Here is a 23,080-nt window from a genome sequence, read left to right on the forward strand (position 1 = left end):
GAAACGAAAGGCAAGGGGTATTTTGGAAGCCGTATTTCCTGTTTGAATTAATGTTGCTCTTATCTTGCAGAAAATGGCATGTAGCCATGTAAAGCATATACAATCTGATTCTTAAACAGAGACCCTGAACTTCAGAGATGTATTTGAAAAGAATTATTTATAAGATGTAATATTTACATGCATCAAACCACTACAAATACTCCCTGACACCCCTACCACAGCCCTCCTTGCTTTTCTTCTTTTCTGATATAATTTCCCTTGTGTATCTTATGAATGGGGATCATCCTTTCATATCATACATGAAGTCTAAGGATGTGCTGTCACATGGTCTGTTCAAATGCAGTGTAATCCTTTTGCCCTTCAGACAAAATCTTTGAAATGTCTAATGCTACTTAGGTAAAAAATGACATTCCATGTCATTTATCAATAAATAATCACTTTGCTTTTACAGATAAAAATGCAAACTATACATTTGAGTGTATAGAGTAGTTCTCAGTACAAGTGGTACAATTCAACAGGTTTTCACAGAGATTATAGAGTTTAGCTCCTTGGTCTCGAATATATATTTAATGGCAACATTTGTGCTAATAGTAATGCATGGCCAAGGCAGTTTAGTTAAAAAGGTTCTTGTGAGTATCCTCACATTTCATGACAAGACGGGATTCATGTTCATTTGTATTGTTAAAATGCAGTGCAAGTCAACAGTTAGCTTTTTCAAAAAGACATAATTAAAGTTTTAAGGATAAATACCATCCCATACTCTAAAATCACAATATCATTTAAATTTAATATTTATAAGAATATTCATTAACATTGGCCATAATTTTAGCTTAGAAATGGGAAGTGAGGTTCCTAAATCAAGATCATGGCAGACGAATTATTTTTGGTTAGTGGTTAATTCGTTATGTTCAAATATTCAACTTTGTATCTGCCAAATTATTTTTATTTTTCAATTCTATACCATGTTTAACTGTGACACAAAGATGGAATAGTCTCATCTTCGTTCACCTACCAAGATTATAATCCAAAAATATTTTTTAATGATGATGTACATTATTAGTTTAAGCATTAAGATTGGAGGGGAAAAAAGCCAACTCCTGATTCTCTTTGTTTAATCTAGGAATTGCTTCCAGAAACAAAATTATGTGTCTGTGGCCACTCTTCTGGTGATGGGCATCCTCACAACACATTTGCAGTAAGTTACACTGGGCAATTAGATATTCAGCTACTAAGCACAAAGCCAGAGACCCAATCCCACTAAATAGATTATCTGTGATTTTCTATCAGCTCGTCTCTTTCATTGATGCAGATAATCAATAGATGATTAATGTTAAGATACCGGTGTAATTAGTTGGTTTTCTGTTACTTCTTGTATTTTCTCTTCAATTATATTTCATCATATATACACTTCACTGTTTCTATGAGTTGGTAGCATTAAAATTTACCTGAAATATATAAAGGCATATGGTTGATTCACCACTACACCTTTCTTGAACTTTTAGGAATCATTTGATGAGATAGTGCTGATAAGCAAAAATTAAATAAAGAATCTGGATAGATACAATACATAATTACATATTTTAGGGGAAAGTTGCCATTCCTTGTCTGCAAGTTATGGTACAAATATGTTAAGGCCTTTTTTTTTTTAACATATTCTTTAACTACAGTATAATTTTTTCTTTAGATTATAATATGCAATAAAAATTGCTTTCATGACCCAATTCACATACCAGTTAGCCTTGGAAATGACTAACAATCCTGAAGTGGCCATTCAAGAATTTTTAAATAGGGCAACTTCATGTTTCGAGATAGCATGAATACTACCTGTATTCTTGAGGAATTTCTAAATATGTAAATCATATATTTTCATATGTAGAATTTTTGCTTGTTCCCTTAAGAATTGAAGTACTTAGTTAGTTTCCATGGTCTAGACTATTCCTAAATTGGCTCACCCAAAATTTATTGTTTAAGGCTATATACATAGTATTTCCTCACTTATAATTGATAGAACACATTATAATTAAGACTTTTATATGCACATAGTATGTTCCTGAATAAAGAAGAAACTTTTAATTTTATACCTTGTTTTTTTTTTTAAGGAATATTTTTTTAGCAAAACTAGTATCAATTAATATGGAATGCTATCCTTTGTGGAAAATATTTAAACATAAAATATTTTTCAAAATGTTCAATGCAAAACAAAAAAATGGAAACAGTAACATGCTATTTTATGGAAATAGTGAATACAGAGGATTGGTAATGAATTTTGTACATTAAAACAGGTTTTGTGATGATCTGAAATTATCTAGTTTGGGTTCTATTCAGTATAATCCTAAAGTGTTTTCCCCCCCTGAGCTTTATGGGAAATATAATATTTGAAAATATTATTATATTTCAAATATCATATTTGAAAGAAAATACCAGAAATTAAAAAGTTGTGAGTTTTGCTGAAATTGGAAGACTAAATAAGCTAATTTTATTTTCTAGGTATTTTGTTATTTTGAAGGAAGATAAATTTAAGATAAACTTCAAAAATAATTGTGTAATTTAACTTCTTAATAAAAATTCATCCAAAAATATACTTTAAAAAACTAGTGCATTAAAAATGAAAAAGGCAGTATTTCTAATTAGTAGCACTTTTCCCTAAAATAATCCCAATGGAAAAATTGTTTTCATTAAACTGAAGACTGAGCTGACTGAACTACTAATAGTGTTTGTTCTTTATCTAAAACTACTTTTACCATTAAAAAAATCATTCCCTATTCTGATATAAAAATAAATTTATAGCATCAGATCTTCATATTTTCACTGACATTTTCAGAATGAAAACGGACCACAGAGAAATTAAATGACTCACCAGAGGCCATTTAACTCCTCATTTCCAAGGCTGAATATATTTACTTATTTATTTATTTTAATGTTTATTCATTTTTGAAAGAGAGAAAGCAAGAGACAGAGAGCAAGCAGGGCAGGGGCAGAGAGAGAGGGAGAGATCGCGAAGCAGGCTCCAGGGTCTGAGCTTTCATCACAGAGCCCAACCTGGGAATTGAAGTCACAAACTGCGAGATCATGACTTGAGCTAAATTCAGATGCTTAACCAGTTGAGCCCTCCAGGCACCCCGGCAAGGCTGAATTTATAACCCAGGTCTGTGATCATCAAGGTATCAGTTTAACAAGGGTGTACCAGATTGTTTGGAGTTGCCTTGAGTGGGAATCTAAGGTTGTTCCATACGCCTGAGGCTGTGGTTAGTACCTAAGACAGAAAGAGTACTAGGATGAAGTAGTGAGGTCTGCTGTGGCTGGTAGGGAGAGAGGGACTATGGAAGTTCATGAACCAGGTATTTGCCATCCCTGCAGTGCACCAAACTTAATCCTTCAAATTAGTCACTGAGTGACTCTGCAAATGATGCTCCCTGAATTTCCAACACAAAGAGAACACTAAATATTAAGTAGGTACTTATTGACTACATTAGATATAAACTTTCTGCATGCTAACATGGCTACATAGTGGAATTTAAAATCAAGATGCAAATTAAGACAAGTGATATCTGTTATTCATAGTCGACAATGTCTATGTGATGAACATAGCTCTGTTTTACTAAATATCATAAGTGCCAGTATGCCAGGGTGAAACTCAGTAATCTGTGAACCACCATAACTAGTGGGCTAAGAGGATGAAAGGTGTAGAAAATATAGATGGGGTACTGAAAGCTAGCCACGTTCCTTTATAATCTATTTAACTAACATTTGTAACAAATTGTGAATCACTGTAATAATTCTAAAATTTTTTTTATAAATTTTTTTAATGTTTTATTTATTTCTAGGAGAGAGAGAGAGACAGCGTGAGCAGGGGAGGGTCAGAGAGAGAGGGAGTCACAGACTGAAACAGGCTCCAGGCTCTGAGCTGGCAGTCAGCACAGAGCCCGACGCGGGGCTCGAACCCACGAACCGCGAGATCATGACCTAAGCGAAAGTCGGACGCTTAACCGACTAAGCCACCCAGGCGCCCCAATTTTTAAGAGATCATACATCCCTTTGAGTGGACTAATTTAATATCATACATAGGGGCTTCTGGGTGGCTCAGTTGGTTAAGCGTCCGGCTTCGGCTCAGGTCATGATCTCACAGTACATGGGTTTGAGCCCCGAGTCAGGCTGTGTGCTGACAGCTAGCTCAGAGCCTGGAGCCTGTCTCGGATTCTGTGTCTCCCTCTCTCTCTGACCCTCCCCTGCTCATGCTGTCTCTCTCTCAGAAATAAACAGAACATTATTTTTTTTAAATATCATACATATTACTTGAACACATGCTTGATCAACCTTCACAAATAAAAAGCCAAACTTTTCAGGCAAATGTTCCAAATTGGCAGATTAAGTTGATTTTTACCCCACCTTCCCTTAACTTAAAAACTAAAAACCCTGTAAGTTTATTAACAAGCTGGAAGTAAAGTCTCATAAATTTCAGAGGAAAAAAATTCATTTGCAATTAAAGCCCAAATTACCTTGAAGAAATAAGTGATAATATATATTTGATATTAAACAGATGTCACTTCTCTCTCATACCATCCTCTTTTAGGCATTGATTCTATCAAGTTCCTAACAAAAGATGCAATAAAAATATATTTCAGAGAAATATTTTCTGGTGTTTTGGTTTGCTAGTAGTGATCAGACAGTAGCTGTCATCTGAGTATTGTGTTTCTTTATTATCACATTGTTGAATAGTCATGATACTTTTATGTATCCACTAATCGATTATATTTATTGTGCCTCTACTAATTTATTACAATACCAGGTAATAATTATGCTCACTTATATCATCTCTATCTGAAAATTGTAATCTTAAATTCTATCTACTTGTTGTTTTTCAAAGAAATGTTTGGTCTGCATAGGTTGTATGTTTACCATTCTAACCATATAAAATCCTTATTATAACTTGAGAGAAGCATTAAATTCTGGCTTTCAAGGACAGGAGTATGAGAGCAAGAGAACTTCATTGTGAGAGATTATTTTTCAATACTTCCTTTTCACACTCCATTTTTTGTCAGTGGTATATTTTAACTTTAATCTGGAAAAATCTTCACTTATTTTACCTTTCTTTCATTTCAAACTTTAATAATAAGATAGATGCTCCCCCTACCCCTTGACATATCAAACAGCTTTACGAATGGCTAACTGTCATGATCCTGAATTTGCCTTCCTACCACACAATAGTAATCCAAGTTCACTCCCCAGTAGCTAGATTTTGTTGACACCTCATCTGTCTGAATGGCTTCATTAACACCTACCTGCAGAATCTTATTGTTAGTCTTGCCTACAGGTTTTTACACCTAAGTGAATACTACTTTACATAGGAGCCTGTTAGCTCCATGTGCTAAGGCAATTATGTTGAATGCTTAGATCTTTGTCTTTTGGGTCTTATTTTCAAGACATTTAGCATTGGGTCAAATGAGTAGTTTGGTGAGCAAAACTTGTTAGACCTAGAAAAATCAAAAATGAAACTTGGCTGGCCTTGGCCCTTTTGATTTATAACCCATTCAAATTAAATTTCATTGATCACATTGAATCTCTCCCCCTACAGATCTTTATTCTGTTGCTATTGCCTCCTACTTTCATTTTGATGAGAACTGTGGATTGGAGAAAATAAGGGGAAAAGGCTAGTGACCGTTTTTAAAAAATCTCTTATTTTCTATCAAAATTCATCTCTCTTTTTAGGCTTTACATGAATTCTACCCCACAGTAAATCATGTATCCCATGGGCACTGGAATCAGCTTTCTAGATTGAATATTGGACAAATTATTTACATTTTTTAGCCTCATACTCTCATCTGTAAACTTTGGATAATAGTAATATCTACCTTTTAGGCTGGTAATGGGGATTAAATTTTAACCTAAAAATACTTAGCTTGATGACTAACTAACACATAGAAAGTGTGCAACAGATATTTGAGTCAGTAGCCATAGTATATAGTATCAGTATACTCTTGGTTGGAATAAAGATGTAATTCTGTTTTATGTAAATTTAGATACATATTTGGTATTAACATTAAATAAGAAGCATTAGGCATTATACTTTGAATAATGAATAAAACAGATGGAAATGTTCCTTAAGGAGAGGAAAGTCTTTACATTCATTAATTTAAGTTAAACACTGACTTATTCACAAAAATCAGTGTTACCCAAATGTTTTCTGACTTGTTAAATGGAAGATAGCTAAGTGGAAGTGGAAGGGAAAGAATCCTTCTTCACCAGATCTAAATGATGTCCTTCTGGCAGCCAAGGAAAATTACTGCTAAAGAAGGTTAGGGAACATGATTGTCCCCTTAATTGTCTGTATCCAGCTAGAGTACATGAGATATGAAATTGGGAGACACATGTAGCAGTGCCAGAGGACCTCCAATATTTTCTGCCTTCTCTATTATAAATTTATTAGCAGACTAACCAAGAGCTAAAGATAAATTATGACTGATTGGTAGTATTGACATTTTAACATGCTGGAGACAGTTAACCAGGAATAAAGTTGTGGTAACTTTTTTACACAAAGTTATAAAACTTATAAAACCTATATCACAAGATTTAACTCTTTATTCTTAGTGTAAAGTTGTGGTAGAATCTTAGTGAGTCTCCTAATATCTCTCCATTATTCATAAACTTGAATTTATTATGAAGCAGTACAAATTAGATTTGTTAATTGTGTTCATTTTCAATAGTTTTTATTTACTATTACAATAGTAGCAGTACTGTACTAGGTCCTTTGGTATAAACCTTAAGATAATCAAATATTTCAAACACTTATACTACAACTGATTTTATTAAGGCCATAAAGTTACAATATAGTGACCATGTTTAAGGCTATGGTTAAAAACCGTCTAGATTCTTCAGAAATAGAATAAAGATTTCTGTATTTAAAAGCTTGGCTGACATTTGTGTGCAATTCCTTGATTAGTCTTTTTCTTTCCAAGTGTAATTCAAAATATTAATAATTATCTTTACACACCTCACTCAGCTGGGTTGTAGCTCCCTGAGCTCAGTTCATTCTAGACACCTCTCCTGAGTGATTGCCTCTCACCTTCTATTTTATTGCAATATTTGAGATTGCAGTGAATTCTCTTGATGTTGGTTCCAAGAAGGACCAGTAGCAGAGCTTTTTCAATGGAGACTCCTCTTTGAAATTTATAATGAATAATTTACTCCCCTCGATGATTCACCAAAGCATTAGTAAGGCAGAAATCAGGGGCTGATGAAAGGATTATTTATTTAGTTATCTGGTTTTGTTGTTGTTAATATATTTTTCATGAAATAAATTGATACACACACTAGAATATGTATGTGGCAATAATGTGAATTTATGGTGCCCATTGAGATAGACTTATTTTTCCTTTCATATTTTAGAGTTATTTGTAATGAGCTATTAGTGTAGTCTCTACAAATATGAAATATAATCTGCACTAACTTCTAACAGTTCGCTCTATAGTTCTTGCATATTTATAAAGACTTATAAAATGTATATTCCATATTCGTTATTTGCATTCCTGTTCCTTGTATGTTTCCTCATCATCTTATTTTAGTATAATAATGAGCATAAGGCACAAAAAAACAAGTCATCCATAAATCTTTTTGGCTCAAGAGCATGCACACAAACATACACGTATATACATATCTAAATGATAAGTTATGTAAAAGAATGCGTATGTGTTTTTATTGAGTTCTATATGTAACTCACTTCTCTTCTTTTTCAAGTTAAATCTTTTACATTTGTAATTTTTATTAGTCAAATGAGTTATTTGTTATGCATAGGATTAACAAGTTATAGAAATCAAATTTTTATCACTGATACCATTCATGCTGCATTATATTTACTTCAAAAATATTTCTAAATAGCTGGATTTTTTATCTAACTTCAATATGTAGGATGTAATGGTAAGCAGCATGTAAATCCCACTGACATTAAGACTTAGACCTAAAACTGAGTGTTGTACTTTAAATCTTTATTCAGTGGAGTTCAGGAAGCTTACGGTATTAAAGTTCTGTCATGCTATCATCATATAATGATTCATGCATCTTAGATGAAATTGCACATATTTACTTCCAATTAATCATATTCGTTATCATAATGATAATCTTGGTGCAAGTAAATTCACCTTAGTGGTAAGATAAAGAATAAAGCCTTACATCAAGTTAAAGATTTCAAGATGGAACTTTAGCCATATTTAACATTGAGAAACAGCATGAAATGCTTAGGCTTTTACAAACATGTTCCTAAGCTCGTTTTCCTGAAGTAGTGCTTACTATTCCAGCAGATAGTCCTCCTGTTCTCTCTAACAGGAGATAGTATGAAATATTTTGTGATATTGGCAGAAACAATCTACCTTTCAAATCCAGAGTGCTACTTATAATATAGGTTGTATATTTAATATTTTAAAAGTAACAATATAATACTTTAATTTTAATTTAGAATTTTATATGCAAAATATTTAGTCTGGCTAAAACAGTTAATAGAGACTAGGAATAAGAGAATTTAAGAGTTCAGTGAAGGGAGGGCAGCAGGTAAATCAGATAAATTCTCATTAAATTAAGTATAATTCATTACTTCACATGTGATTGTGTAATTTTAGGGGGAAAGAACATTGACAAAATTATATCATCAAAATTTGATACACAGTTTAAATATTCCTAAAGCATCATATATGCATACCTAGTAAATATTTTTCTGACGCATGGATAATTAACACAAAGTTGAATGAAAGAAAAAAAATCGTATGAGTAATAACTACACTGTTGTTTTATCTCTCTTTCTCCCTAAATCCTTGTTCCCTGTAAGTTGCATATCTCATATACTCTCTTAAAGCTGAAAAATATACTTTCTTTGCATGCCTGCCTTTGTTTCTTTATATATGATCTGTTACTTTGCTATTTTCGAAGGGTTATACCCTGTAACTGCATTGCCCAAATGAAGAAAAGGGGATAGGTACCCAACATGTACTTCCGTCCTATGTGAACTGGGAGGATATTATAGCTTCTAGATGAAAAGAGCTTTATGTTTCCTCTAATTAAAATCTTTTATTTTATATTTTAGAAAACAATGATAAAGAATCTTAGTGACTCTCCTAATATCTCTCCATTATTCATGGAATTCAAAGGGGAGCTATTGCTGACTTGATAATTCTTTAGTCTTAAGCCCTGTTATATATTAGTATTATATATATATATACATATATATATACACATATTAATTTTGCCAGGTTGTGTATTTTAACTTTAGTTATATACATAAATAAATCACAGTTTTCCCAAATGTTGCTAATCACATTTACCTATGAAAAGATTTCAAAAAACCATAGATTTTTATTATCACTTTTGAAATTACTATACATATTACTTGACTATTTGTAGTTTGTTGTGGACACTTTTTAAATATTTGTTTAACATTTATTCATTTTTTGAGAGACAGAGCACAAGCAGAGGAGGGGCAGAGAGAGAGGAAGACACAGAATCTGAAGCAGGCTCCAGGTTCTGAGCTGTCAGCACAGAGCCCGATGCAGAACTGGAACTCATGAACTTGAGATCATGACGTGAGCTGAAGTCAGATGCTTAACTGACTGAACAACGCAGGTGCCCCTGCTGAGGACACTTTAAAGGTCTCAGTCATATCTCTGAGATAGTTTCATTTATAGGTTGAGATGTTAGAAAAGAAAAAAATCTTAGGACCTCCAATGACTCCCCCCAGAAACATTGTGAAGTGAATCATGAAATCTGAGACTATTGATTTACTCCTTACCTTGTTTTATTAGGATTTCAGCTAGAGAAATGACATGAAACACCTTGGTATACAGGGCATTCCAATGTTAGTTCCTAATATTTAAGGGAATAAACTTAATGGTTACAAAATCTTTATTCTTTACAATCATTTTCTCTTTATTTAGACTACACATCCAACTAAGATCAGTTGCTCTGTGGAGATGACCAATGAGGTTTCCCCCAGCTTTTTAGATTGTCTGTTTACTCTCTGTCAGATAAATATTATGTCTTATCAATTGAGAATAAGTGGTCAGTAGTTCTGTTAGCCCATCCTGATCTTAAAATACAAAGAAAAGAAGACAATACTTCAGGTATGATACTGAAATACCAAACATTTAAATAGGTAAGTTTAAAATGGATGCTAGAATTAATCAGACTAATATGCTAAGTCTGTAACACACAGCTTTGATCCTGCAAAATATATTCAAAGTGTCTGTTGTAAATGGGCTACTTAAAGCCATAATTAGGAGTATAAAGTTTGAGTTCTGTTTAGAAATTGTGGTTCTAGAAAAATGAAGTACCTGGAATAATCAATCCCACCATTGTTAATTAGTACATACTGTTTTTTTTTTAACTGATACCATCATAAGATAAATAATTGTTCCTATTCCTCTTTCTCATAGCTCTTACACAGTCTTCAAGGGCTGCCCACTGTCTGCTGGATAAAGCTTTACAAAACTTAGCCTTGCAGTCATGTGCCCAAACGTATCCCCCATTATTTCATAAATAAAAACATTAGGTTCTGACTGATGTACCTATCTGTAAGTCCCAAACATACAATATGTCTTTTTTTTTTCCTATACCTTTGTTGGTGTTACCACTTTGTATCATCCTCCCTGTTCTTTTCTGCTTATCAGATTCTACTGGCTTTACAAGCCCAGTTCAGTACTATACCACATGAATGCTGTTTCACCAATGTAGTCCACATTGGTGAATCCCCAATTTGATCTTGTATGTCTAGACTCCTCCAATCCACATTTTGGGATTATTCTTAGCCCTTTGATACAGTTCCATTCAGTTATACTGTTTATAACTCACAATGATACAAAAATTTTCAGTAGAATAATGAGTAGTGACCTATATCTGACAAGTGTAGACCATAAAGATGGGAAATATGTAATTTAGGACTCAAAACTCAAGCAAGTTGAAAGACTTAATCACTGTACTAAGGAAATAGGGACAGGTAGATGGCAGAGATTCATTTTAGGTGAAGTTTTGAAGAAAAACAACACAAATTCATCACACTAGAAGTGTAGAGAATATTGTAGGCATTGGGAACAGAATAAACAAAGTTACAGAAGAGAGAAAAGGATAGGTTGTTTTCAAGGTAGAGCATAGTGTATTTATCTACAGAAATGGATATTATGAGAAAAGTTGGTATTTGTAGTCTTATTAAATAAATGGACCAAGGCCAAAATTTGAAGTTTCAAATGTTTTTTTTTATTTGTAAATAACTTTAAAAATTCTGTGAGATTATGAGCAAGGAAGTGAATGCAGCTTTACAAGACTATCCTATTTAAATGTATCCTTAGGAACATTAGGAAGAAGTTACTAAACTAGAAAAATATTGGAATCTGTGTGTCTAGGTTTAAAGATGCTGTCCCTAAATAATAGTAATGGTAAGCTTAATTAGGAGAAGGACAGAGAAAGAAGTTAAGAAGACAGATTTAAGGGAGAATACAAAAGTTAAGTTAACAATTAAAGAAATGATAAAAATTTGTGCCTAGATATTTGTATTTGGTTGATTGTGAACCTGGTGATCTCTAGAATACAGAAAGAAGAGTACTTTTGATGGTAGGCAGAAGGAAGCTGGAGGTGTTAGAAGTGTTTGAGAAATTTATTTGCATTGCCATTGTGAATCTGTGTTCAGCAAGCAGTTAGTGAGGAGTTGGAGATGGTACATTTTTGGACTTCACACTACATGCAGAAGACTAGAGTCCATTATTTTGAAGGGGACTGAAGAGAGACAATCACAGAGTGATCACAAGCCAAGGCAGTAGGTAAGGGAAAAAGAAGAACAGTGAAAGATGTGAATCTGGAAGAGAGCAGAGAACCAGGACCCTACAGTCAGAGGACAATAGAAGAGAGTTACAAGCTAAGAGATTTTTAAAAACATTACCTTAGACTGAAGGGTGGTTTTAAAACTAGGAGGAGGCATGAAGCAAGTTAAAGACTTGGCAAGAGTGTTTTCAACAGATTACAATGCATGGCACTGAAAGAGTACAATTAGAGATGACAACTTGTATTCACATGCTGCTCCTTTGGGGGTAATGATGATTAAAATGGAGATGATAGGATGGGGGCTTGAGAGGGAGCAGAGCTGAGGAGAGGTCTTGGGGGAAGGGGGCAGTGGAGATGAAAAGATTAAAAGTGAAAGAAGGAGAAGAATAAAGAGTTGACAAAAGGCCTGAAAGATGATGGGGGGAGGGTGCTGGCATCAGGAGCACAGATGGATGCCATTCTTTAAAGGGAATATAAACCCACTTTCATTGGAATTGGATGGATATTTGAAGATGAATAAACTCACAGCTAGGTTATTACCCCTCTTACATTATTTGTTAAATCTGTTTAACCTTGTGACTGTCATTGTGGGCCTCTCCCCATGTCATGATATCTAAATTTGAACTTTACATCAACTGTTAGGGATTCCTGTTTCTAGGACTAATTGTACGAAAGAAGGGAAGAGTATATTTACGGCTGTTAAAATTTTCTAGTTATGATAGCTTTACTCTGACTCTGTTTGTTATATATTATGTTATTAGTCAGAAGAATAACTACTCATCAGAGTTTTTTTTTTAATGTTTTATTTATTTCTGAGAGACAGAGAGAGACAGCGTGAGCAGGGGAGGGCCAAAGAGGGAGGGAGGTACAGAATCTGAAACAGGCTCCAGGCTCTGAGCTAGCTGTCAGCACAGAGCCCGACATGGGGCTCGAACCCATGAACCCACGAACCATGTGATCATGACCTGAGCCGAAGTCGAACGCTTAATCGATTGAGCCACCCAGGCACCCCTACTCATCAGAGTTTAAATTTAGCAATGATTTTCTTATAAGAGGCTAATAACATAGTCACAGTATGAGTGTTCTTTCCTTTCAGAAATCTAAGATGGATTAATATACATCTGAAGAACATTAATTATTTTATGAAACATTTAGATACATTAAGATTTTGAACTTTGTAAGTAATTGGTTAATTTTTAGTAATTAATAAAATAAGGCTTTTCACTTTTTAGAAAAACCTTTTAGTGAAAGCAGAGCATGTAACCAGAATGAAATATATGCAGAAATATTATGATAGTCTTTTTTTCGCTGTATTGACAGTATTAAAATTTAAGAACAACCCAATAAATCAACCACTGAAATTGCCCTTAGACATACATTTAACTGATTAATTCTGCACTTAGTACTACACAATTTGGATACAAAGGTATGACAGGGTAACATATCCTTAAACAAAAAACCTTTTTGCTCATAAAATCAGAACTCAGGCATAAAGAAAATTTAGAAAGACACAACAGGACCTTGCTTTGGGAGCCTTTTACAGAAACTAATATTTCTGCTTTCCTAAGGGGACCTTAAATAGTAGAATTTCAGGAATTGGTGGTAAACAAGTGGAAGTGTATTCTCCCCAAGTGGTTCTGTGACTTCTGACCAGGAAGTTCCTTCATCATTATTACTGAATCTAATTTATTTTAACATGCTGACTTATATCCTTCTCCTTTTTTTTTTTTTTTAAGTTTTCACTTCTCTGCTAGGCAAAGGCAAATATATTGAAGCTTTCCAAACTAAATTGTTTTTCTGTTTTGCCCTTACTGGGCTTTGGTGAAAGTATCAATTATGTCCGTTTTTATGAGGCAAAATCATAATGTGTTCTCTTTGGCAGAAGCCCTCTCTTTTTCTTTCTTCCTGTTTTTAATGTTTATTTATTTTTTAGGGAGGGAGAGAGAGAGAGAGAGAGAGAGAGAGAGAGAGAGTGTGAGGGGGGGGCAGAGAGAGAAAGAGACAGAGACACAGAATGCGAACCAGGACCCTGGACTTGAACCAAGAAACTGCGAGATCATGACCTGAGCCAAAGTTAGATGCTTAACCTACTGAGCCATCCAGGTGCCCTTTCTTTAAGGCATAACAACCCTTTGCAGAGGTTATTATAGATATTTGCATGTTCTATTTTTCTATTGAGGAAACTGAGCTTAAATGGGAAGTAAAATAATCTATCCAGGGTCACATTTTAGCAAATGATTAAGCCAAGATTATAATACAGTTCTGACTCCAGGATCTCTTTTTTATATTACACCATCTGTGGCTTTTTCTTTCTTTCTTTCTTTTTTTAATGTTTTCTTTATTTCCGAGAGAGAGAGAGACAGAGAGAGAGACAGCGCGATCAGGGGAGGGTCAGAGAGAGAGAGAGACGCAGAATCCGAGGCAGGCTCCAGGCTCTGAGCTGGCTGTCAGCACAAAGCCTGACGCAGGGCTGGAACCCATGAACTGTGAGATCACAACCCAAGCTGAAATCAGATGCTAAACTGACTGAGCCACACAGGAGCCCCAACCACTTATGGCTTTTACTGGGGGTTTTAATTTCTTCACTTACCAGCATCATTTATAAGGAAGCTCCCCCCAGACCCCCCACATTAGAAGAGTGCCTGAATATTTGAATCATATAAGCTGCCTTGAACACTCTGACTTTACTTTTCTCTACCTCCTGTAAACTGGGGTTTTCAGCTCCACCCACTTCAGACAATACAAAAGGGATTTGACAATCACCAGGCACTGTTCCAACTCATACTCTCAAAAATTTGATTGTTGGTGTTTTTTTTTTTTTCAATTCTGACAACTTTCTATATATCTCCTATTAGTTTACATTTCCTTATCTTTCTTGAACCAACACCTTGGTCTCATTAAATCTTTTATTCCATTAAATCACTTATGTTTGACAGTCAAACACTTATTTGACATTCCTGAGTCTGTGTTATTTTTCTAAGATCTTCCCCTCATGCCATATGTCTTGTCATTCTCGATTTTTAACTGATTCTCCAAAATAATCAAAATTCTCACTCTGCTCTCAATATGCCCAAGCCTTTCCCACCTCTATGCCTTTGACCACTCAAGTCTCTCCTTCCTATGTACTACGTGGGGTGATGGATTTCATAGAGCCCGTACCATGTCCTAAATGAGGCCATTTCAAATTGTTACCAGAAAATCTGGGTGGAATGGAAAGCTGTTCCACTTTTTCTTTTCTCTTCTAGATTCTCATTACCTTGGGGAAAATAATTTCATTTTCCCTTGCTTATAATGAGAAATGGACAAAAGTGCTTCTAGCAGAGTATCTGGCATATAATGAGTACTTTAAAGAGCAATCTCCTTTTGTTTTCCTTCTGTGCAATTTGGGGGGGAGTTGTTGTCATTTATAGTTCTTAACCTAAACATCTCTTCATAGAATCAGTAAGGAAATACAGTTTTGAGTGAAAACATAATGATAAGCAATATTCAGGTTTTTTCCCTCTCCATTTTTTTTCTTATAATGGTAGTTTTTTTTTTTTCTTTTACTCATCAAGAAAAATTTCTGAGGTATGTAAATATTGGGGAAAATAGTGAGACATTAAAGGATACAGAGAGTTTTTGTTAAGTTTACTAGTTTTTAAATCAGTGTTTTGAATTTAGGTAAGCCATCTGGCCACATTTTCTGAATCTCATCCCAAACAAGAGATTTATTATTTTCAATGTATTTCTACCAACTGCTCTGAAAGATTCTGAAGATTAGTCAAGATTAGGAAACAATTATTTAAGAGCCTGTTCACACAATGTGTTGTGTGGGCCAGCAGCATCACCTGGGGATTGGTTAGAAATGTGGAGTCTCAGGCCCCACCCCAGACCTGCTGAGTCAGTCTACATTTTAACAAGATCCTTAGCTAATTTATGTGTTCATCTAAGATTAAGAAGCACTGTTCTAAAGCACAACTATTAGAAATGAAGATCATATGTAGAAACAAAGTGTTACAAGATAGTGTACTGATGCTTTATGATTTAAAGAAATGTGTGGGATCCTTATAGTTTGCTGTCGTGTTTAATATAATAATTAAAGTCTGGGGAAAATAATTTTGTGCTCTATGATTATATTTTAACACAATATTAGCTATTTATTTTGTTGTTTTATATGCATGTGGAAAAGACAAAACTGTCTGCACAAACCAAGTATTTTGAGTAAACTGAGTTTAAAAGTAATATGATTTCACTAATATAAATACATCCAGAGTTCTGTCTACAAAATGCCACTAACTTGATAGACTGAATTTTTCACCTGGTATCTTGTGAATATCAGATAGATACAATGGTTAAACTTTATTATAAAGTTAAAAAATGTGCATATCATTTAATATCAGATACGTCCTATAAGTATTTCAGGAGTAAAAAGATTATTTGTGGGGTATGTAGAGGATAAAGAGATCTACTACAGAGTGATTTATTGGAAGTATTTTTAGAGATGTTTACTGTTCTATGAAGATTCCATTTATAAATACCTTATTAACATTTGTTAAATTAAATGACACTATACAGAATACTTGATGACTTTAATTCAACATTAAATATGCACATATATTTTAACAATATTTGCATCTTGTAATACATTTAATAATGATTTGTCATAGTGTTACTCATTAACCATTTCTTTCACTTTATTGAATATTTAAAATAAAGTACTTCCATGTGTTATATTAATTTATTTGTTTCTTGATTATTGAATAGTGATATATGTTGGATATATTTCCATTTTAACTGAGATTTTTTAATGAGGCTTCCCCCCCCCAGAAGAGTCATTTGAAGTATATCAGGATGTCAGGATTCCAAACAATAGTTCATATTCTTATTCTTCTATATATGCTTAAATAAATATCTAACAACGTATTCCTTACTATAAACAATTTTTCTTGAATTAGCACAAAATTTCTTGGTATCGAAGTACATTTATAAATCATAGTTCATACTAGTAAAGGAAGTATTTATAACAAAGTGCTACTAGTACTAGTATTATTAAAGCCTAAGTAACCATTACTATTTAAATACTCAGTTTATTAGGCACTCATTATTTGTCATAATAAAAATTTAGATTTTTTTTTTATTATTCTTAGTAAGTTCCAAACATAATTGTTTGAATGAACCAACTTTAAACACACCAAAGCACAGTGTTTCTTAAAACTGTGGTTAATTCACTTTGGGTTATATTTGGTTGTCAGTATTTTCAACAACGTGTGAATAAATACTTGAGAAAAGGCATAGCCAAGGGTAGAAATTTGGAAATATTCCCTAAACCTGAATAGGAAGAGGAAATGATTCTCTTACTAGTTCCACAATAGTTTCTCAAAGTTCAAATCAGCTGCAAATTTGGTGAACGTAAGATAGTAAAATCTATCATTCTTGGTGTCTCATTGATGACGTTGAAGTTTTCATCCTCATTTGAACATGTCTAATAATCATTTTAAGCTCAATTCCATTTTTGAACCACCTAGTTTCAGCCCTATAGTTGATTTAGATTTTTTAAAAATACTTTAAAGGAATTAAATAATTCCTGAGCAACATTTAAAAAGTATACATTAAATGGTCAAAAACGTTAAGAAATTAGTTTTCTTCCCCAGCCCCAGAAGAAAGCATCATTTTTTTTTTAACTTTTTTTCTTTCTTTCTTTCTTTCTTTCTTTCCTCCTTTCCTCCTTTCTTTCTTTCTTTTTCTTTTCTCTTGTATGTAAAAGTGAAACACTGAAGAAAAAAGACTATTGCTTTATTGCTTTCTGGGATCTGAAGGAATTGTTTTCCTGTAACATGTGCCAATAAGCAGGTGGTTAGTTACTACTTTAGATTTGTCATTAGAAAGATTTCCAAACATTGAATAAATGGTAGTGTTGCAGGAATTTTTACCTCAATACCCAGGTAGTGTTGCAGGAATTTTTACCTCAATACGAGGATTTTTGTCTCGCCACTTCAAAGAATGAAGAGGTGGACACAGAATGAACAGCAGGGGAAAGTTCATTAGAGTAAAAGATTAGAAAGTACGAATAGTACGAAAGTTCTCTTTATAGAGTGGGGACATTTGAAAGTGAATGTCTGTGGACTTATAGGCAAGGGTCCTTGTTTTATAAGGTTCTGATCACCTTCCCCCTTCCCCTTCCCCATGTTCCTTCTCAGGTTTTATCCTTAGAAAACTGGAAAACTCTAAGTGCTGGGTTGTCCATTTCTGACTGGCCCGTTTCCATTGTATGAGGGTGGCCTATGGCCATACTAAGGTCTTTTGTCAAATTTCCTATGGAAACCTGAGGGGGAATAGGTTGCGTCTGTTATATTCTTAAGAGGAACCTTAAGCCCAAGGGGTTTGCTGTAGTCAGACATTCCCAGCATTATTCCAAAATATGTGTCTTTCCCCACACAGGGACCTGGTCCTAATCCTTTCCTTCTCTGCCTATTTTGTCTTATATTTGTTTCCCTATCATACTAGTTGATGTGCTTCATTAACTGACAGAGGAGTCCTGAATATTTCTTTTAAACAGGATATTTTGGCTTGGCTATCTTTACATACAAACTCTTAAAAATAAACTGAATTCAAGCAATGTCATTTTTGCCCCCCAAGTAACTAGTTGTTTCCTCTGAACTCCTACAGTATTTATATATGAAACCTACTGCTTCTCTTTCTTGATTTATTAACTATAGGTTTAACATGTTCACTTTTTGCTATAAAAAGATTAGAAATTTAATAATTTTTCAACCACCTACCAATATTTCCTAATTCTAATATTATTTTGAACTCTTCTGGCAGTTATCTTTATTATTCAAATAATAAACTTATATGTTCTTTTTTCCATATTGATTCTCTGCTAAAAAAAAATGATGGCTCTTTTAAAAAACCAGATAGCAGCTATTTTTATTTCATTTTACAGAGCCAATAAATATTTCTGAAGTCACAAATTAGAATATTCTTAAGTCTTCTCTTCTCTGAATTGTCTGTTTCATCTCTTGACACATGTTACATTTGTTAATCTTTTTCTTTTTTTATATGCTATTGGTTTTCTTCAAATGTCTGATGTTTTTTGGTTGTTGGTTCAATATCAAATGAAAGCTGATTAATAGGATTAGTAGCAGGGTAATTTTTTTCCCCAGTTGTGTAGGTTTCTTTCAACATAAGCTTCTCCTTTAAATGGGAGCAAGTTGGCAGGCAGGCTTAACCTTAGGGTCTTCACTTTAAAATTGAGTGAACCAACTGTCACCATTACCAAAGCAAAGACCTTGTTCCTTTGGCATGACTGACTTAACTTGTAAGTTTGTAGTTGAAGCTGGAAGTTATCTCTAAACTTACTCTGCTTATCTTTTGCATTCCTATGCCCATATTGGGTGCTTTCTCTAGACAGATGGCTTGTTTTCTTAGACTAATAATATACTTCTCACTTTATCCTGGGGGCAAAAGCCATTTGTTTAAGAAGGTTTGCTCTAGGACTTGGATAAGCTGTTTTATAGGCCTGCCTATTCTTGATGGTGAATTTTAATTAATTCCCCTGATAATTATCCCATGGCCCACCTTTGCCCTTTGTGTTCTGTGAGAAGTAAGAATTTACTTCTGGTATTTTAGGATGCTTTTTTCCATATTGTTGTTTGTCAATCTGCGCCCTTTCATCTCACTTTATACCTGTTTTGTCAAAGTTACTGGTCTTCAGCTAGTACCTTTTCTTTCCTTTTATTTTCCCAGCACTGACATAATTTTATTATTTCTAACACAAAGGAGGAGAAGGGAAGTAGAGTCAGGTGCTTATTCTATCTAAACCAGAAGTCAATAGTTCTTTATATTTATGTGGGCAATAGATATTCCCAATCACCTACTATGTACATTATGTGTCCATGTTATGAAATGCCATCCAATGGACTCTGGTGTCACATTCCCCTACCTAAAGAGCAGAATGTGCCAAGGTTTACAGATTTGCAGAATCCCTTGTAGAGCTCAAATTTTGCTTGCTATTCATTTAATTCAGATAGTTTTGATTCCTCCCCAAAACAATTTGATTTACTTTTTTCCTTTCCTAGTATTAAAATCATAGCTCAAAGAAATTCTGCCTACAAGTGAGGCTGTCGTGAAAATTTAAATCCGTGATCTTGACGAAATATTGGATGGAAGAGCCTTGCTATTTTAATGTGTCCTGTAGTAAACCCTATACCCTGGATTTCTTAAACCTGAATCTCCGAACTAAGGATCAAGACCAGAAAGCCCATCACAGGGTTATACTGATTCAGGCTTTTCTTCTGCTGCCTGGAGGCTGCCTAGGGGGTTCTGTGTGAACTTTCCAAGTGCTTTCCTATTGTGGTGCTGCTTATATGCAGATATATGCAGAGAACCATTAGAGCCATTTATTATTTTTGAGGGTCTTTCTTGCTTTGGCAATAGAAATATTAAACACTTATTTGCTACATTATGATAAGGGCTGGCATTTATGATTGGCTACAAACAGAAGGAGGATAAATTAGTATCTGGGGAGAAGAGACCACAGGATAGATACACGTGTTCTTTTCTTGGCCATCCAAGATATGCCCAGTTGGACAAAGAGGGGAATTCAGACAGTCTGTTTTAAATAAGGCATAATTATTTTGTTTTTAATAAATGATACTATGATCATGTTACATACTCCCTCAGGAGAACTCATAAAGTTAGAAATCTCAAGCAACAAAAGAAAGTTTAAAGTTAATTCAGGACTCTTCATCTTCCAAAATTATTTTACTATTAACACAGTACCTTTTTTCAGAATGGTTTTTATGCTCAAACCAGTGTAAGGGTCATCTTCTTTGCACATATCTCAAAGATCTCCTAAAAATACTGCTTTATACCCAATGTTTTCCCAACCTGAACTCCCGTATGCCTGCTACTACAACAACTACAGTGCATCCACTTAAGTTATCTCACTAGTTAAGAAGGTTTGTAAATGATTGATTAACTGAATTTGTTGCACTTCTAGTGTTATTCTATATTGATTGATACAGTTAGCCATTGAACATTTGTCTAACATTTTGTACAAAATAGTTTTGGAGATTGTTTATATTTAGTCAATTTAACTAAAATTGAATTAGTAGCTGCACTGTAGTTCTTTAGTAATATGATTACAAAATGTTTGAGAAAAATTATGGCAGTGATCATTGTATTGAATTACCTTATAGTGAATTATGTTCACTTATAGTTTGAGTGGATGCTACATGGGGATTTTTTTTCAAAGTATGATCTCTTACCAGCTGAGAGCTTGGTGTTGGATTCATGGGTTGGTCATGTACCATATATATGTCATCTACTACATATATACTACATAAACCTCAGGAAAGGTATTTTATCTTCTGAGCATGAGTTTTAATCTATGGTATGGGGATAACCATTCTTGAATTAACTCACTACATTGTGTATCATGATCCCAGAAACTGTACACAAGGTTACACTTTGGTTTGATATGGGCTTTTCTTGCATAGTCAACAAGATGCTTAAGAGGCCATGTGTTTCTCTCATGCATTCTCTGCAGCCCTGCCTACAGAATGTTTTACAGCGATGGGTATATTCTGCATCTGTACTGTCCAACAGAGAAAACATTAGCCATCTGTGGCTGTTGAGCACTGGAAATATGGCTAGTGTGATTGAGGAGATGAATGTTTACTTTTATATAATTTTAATTTATTTAAACTTAAATTTAAATAACCATATGTGTCTAGTGTCTACCATATTGAACCACGTAGGGAGAAGATGGAAATAACTTGGGATGCTATTGTAGTGTTCCTTAAATACAGATATAAAGAGTTAGTGTGAGATTTGAATCACTTAATAGTCTGGGTGGTAAAACATTTCTCTACATTTAAAAAAATACTTTCCAAATTTAAGTTATGATACATGATATAACGCTTCTACATATATATGGCATTCTACATATATATATGGTGCGTATATATGACATTATTTAGAGACATTGTCTTCATTACTTATGTAATTTAAAAAATAATTTTCATGTGTATTCTTATCAGTAATATTTTTACTTTTATTATTTTGAGTTCATATTTAGCTATGTGCTTATCTAGAGTACTAGAATAATCTGTTGGGTGGCCTAATTTGATTTTAAATGAAATACATACCACAAGACTTCAGAGTTCCCACAAACATAATGACTTTTATGGGGGAAGACTTTTCTTTAAGCAGATACAAATGGTTATTCTTAATTTATATTCCCCTCTTTGCCTCTCAGGAGATAGCCTCAGTCTCCATTTCTATTGAACCTATCATGTTCCGTTTTCTTTACTGATCTATTTTAATCCAAATCTGTAAATATTGCCCTCCTTCATTAGCCTTTCTTGTCTAGATTTACTTTCAAGTAGTGGTAATAGTCTGTAACTACTTTTAACCTGTCCCTTTGGACTATTAAGGATTCTACATTTAAGGATATATTGTTTTAGAACAATGGATATTACAATAATAAAAGTACAAGTAACGTATCGTATCTAAGAAGATGAAAGTAATGCAGCATTCTATTATGTTAAAAATTGGCATCTTTTGACATCAGCTTGATATTTCTGTGAATGTCCATTCACCTCAAGTGGTTTCTTCAAATAATGAGTTAGCTCTCATCTATCCTTGCAACAAATTGAGGCACCAAATTCAGCTTTGTGGACTGAATGATAAAACATTTGAGGGTCATCTTAGCTGTCCTTTGTTTTTTCGTCTTTGGTTTTGATCACTTGGTTATAAAAACCTGTCTTTGTCTGGTTCCTTGGATTCTATATCAGTAAATTCTGTAAGGTTCAGAATATTGACTGTTAAAAATCAGAGATTGGAATTTTAGATTAAAGCATTTCAAACATTTTTTCAAAGAATTTTTATATATCCTTTAAAAACTTTGGTTTTGAAAAGTAAAAAATAAAAGTAAGCCAAAAAATATATATCTCACTACGCAGCTTTAAAATAGCCCAGAAAAAAATTCCAACTGTGTGTGTGAGTGTGTGTGCACGTGTGTAGCCTGACAGCCTTAATTTTTATTTCTTTTTTAGGTTGCAGTCATCAAAGAATTGCTAGATCAAAATCTAAACATATTTTGGTGCGTACTCGTAGTTAACACCAATCTATAGGACAGCCAGCTGAACTTGCCTGTTCTGTATATATCTGTGGGTATGCCCATTTGCCCATTTCTCTGGCAAAACTGAATATTATCTGTTTTTCTATCTTTCCTAATATGACTGATCAAAAAAGTATTTCTTATGATTGTGTTAATTTACATTTCCTTGACTATTAAAGAAGTTAA

At 33.8% G+C, this 23,080-nt stretch overlaps 1 protein-coding gene across 8 annotated transcripts in view; it reads left to right on the forward strand.

Moving 5' to 3' along the window:
* Positions 1–23,080, forward strand: part of FOXP2 (forkhead box P2) — a 588,171-nt gene that overhangs the window by 455,036 nt on the left and 110,055 nt on the right. For 6 of the 8 annotated variants that reach the window (XM_077752288.1, XM_077752279.1, XM_077752343.1 and 3 more), the window contains one exon: positions 1,121–1,195. The exons of the other annotated variants lie outside the window; for them this stretch is intronic. In XM_077752288.1, coding sequence (XP_077608414.1) covers positions 1,121–1,195 — 75 coding nt within the window. The remainder of the gene's footprint in view (positions 1–1,120; positions 1,196–23,080) is intronic. 8 annotated transcript variants of the gene reach the window in all.

The sequence above is a fragment of the Crocuta crocuta genome, unplaced genomic scaffold (assembly GCF_008692635.1).
Source record: "Crocuta crocuta isolate KB4526 unplaced genomic scaffold, BGI_CrCroc_1.0 scaffold397, whole genome shotgun sequence".
In the NCBI taxonomy this organism is placed as follows: Eukaryota; Metazoa; Chordata; class Mammalia; order Carnivora; family Hyaenidae; genus Crocuta; species Crocuta crocuta.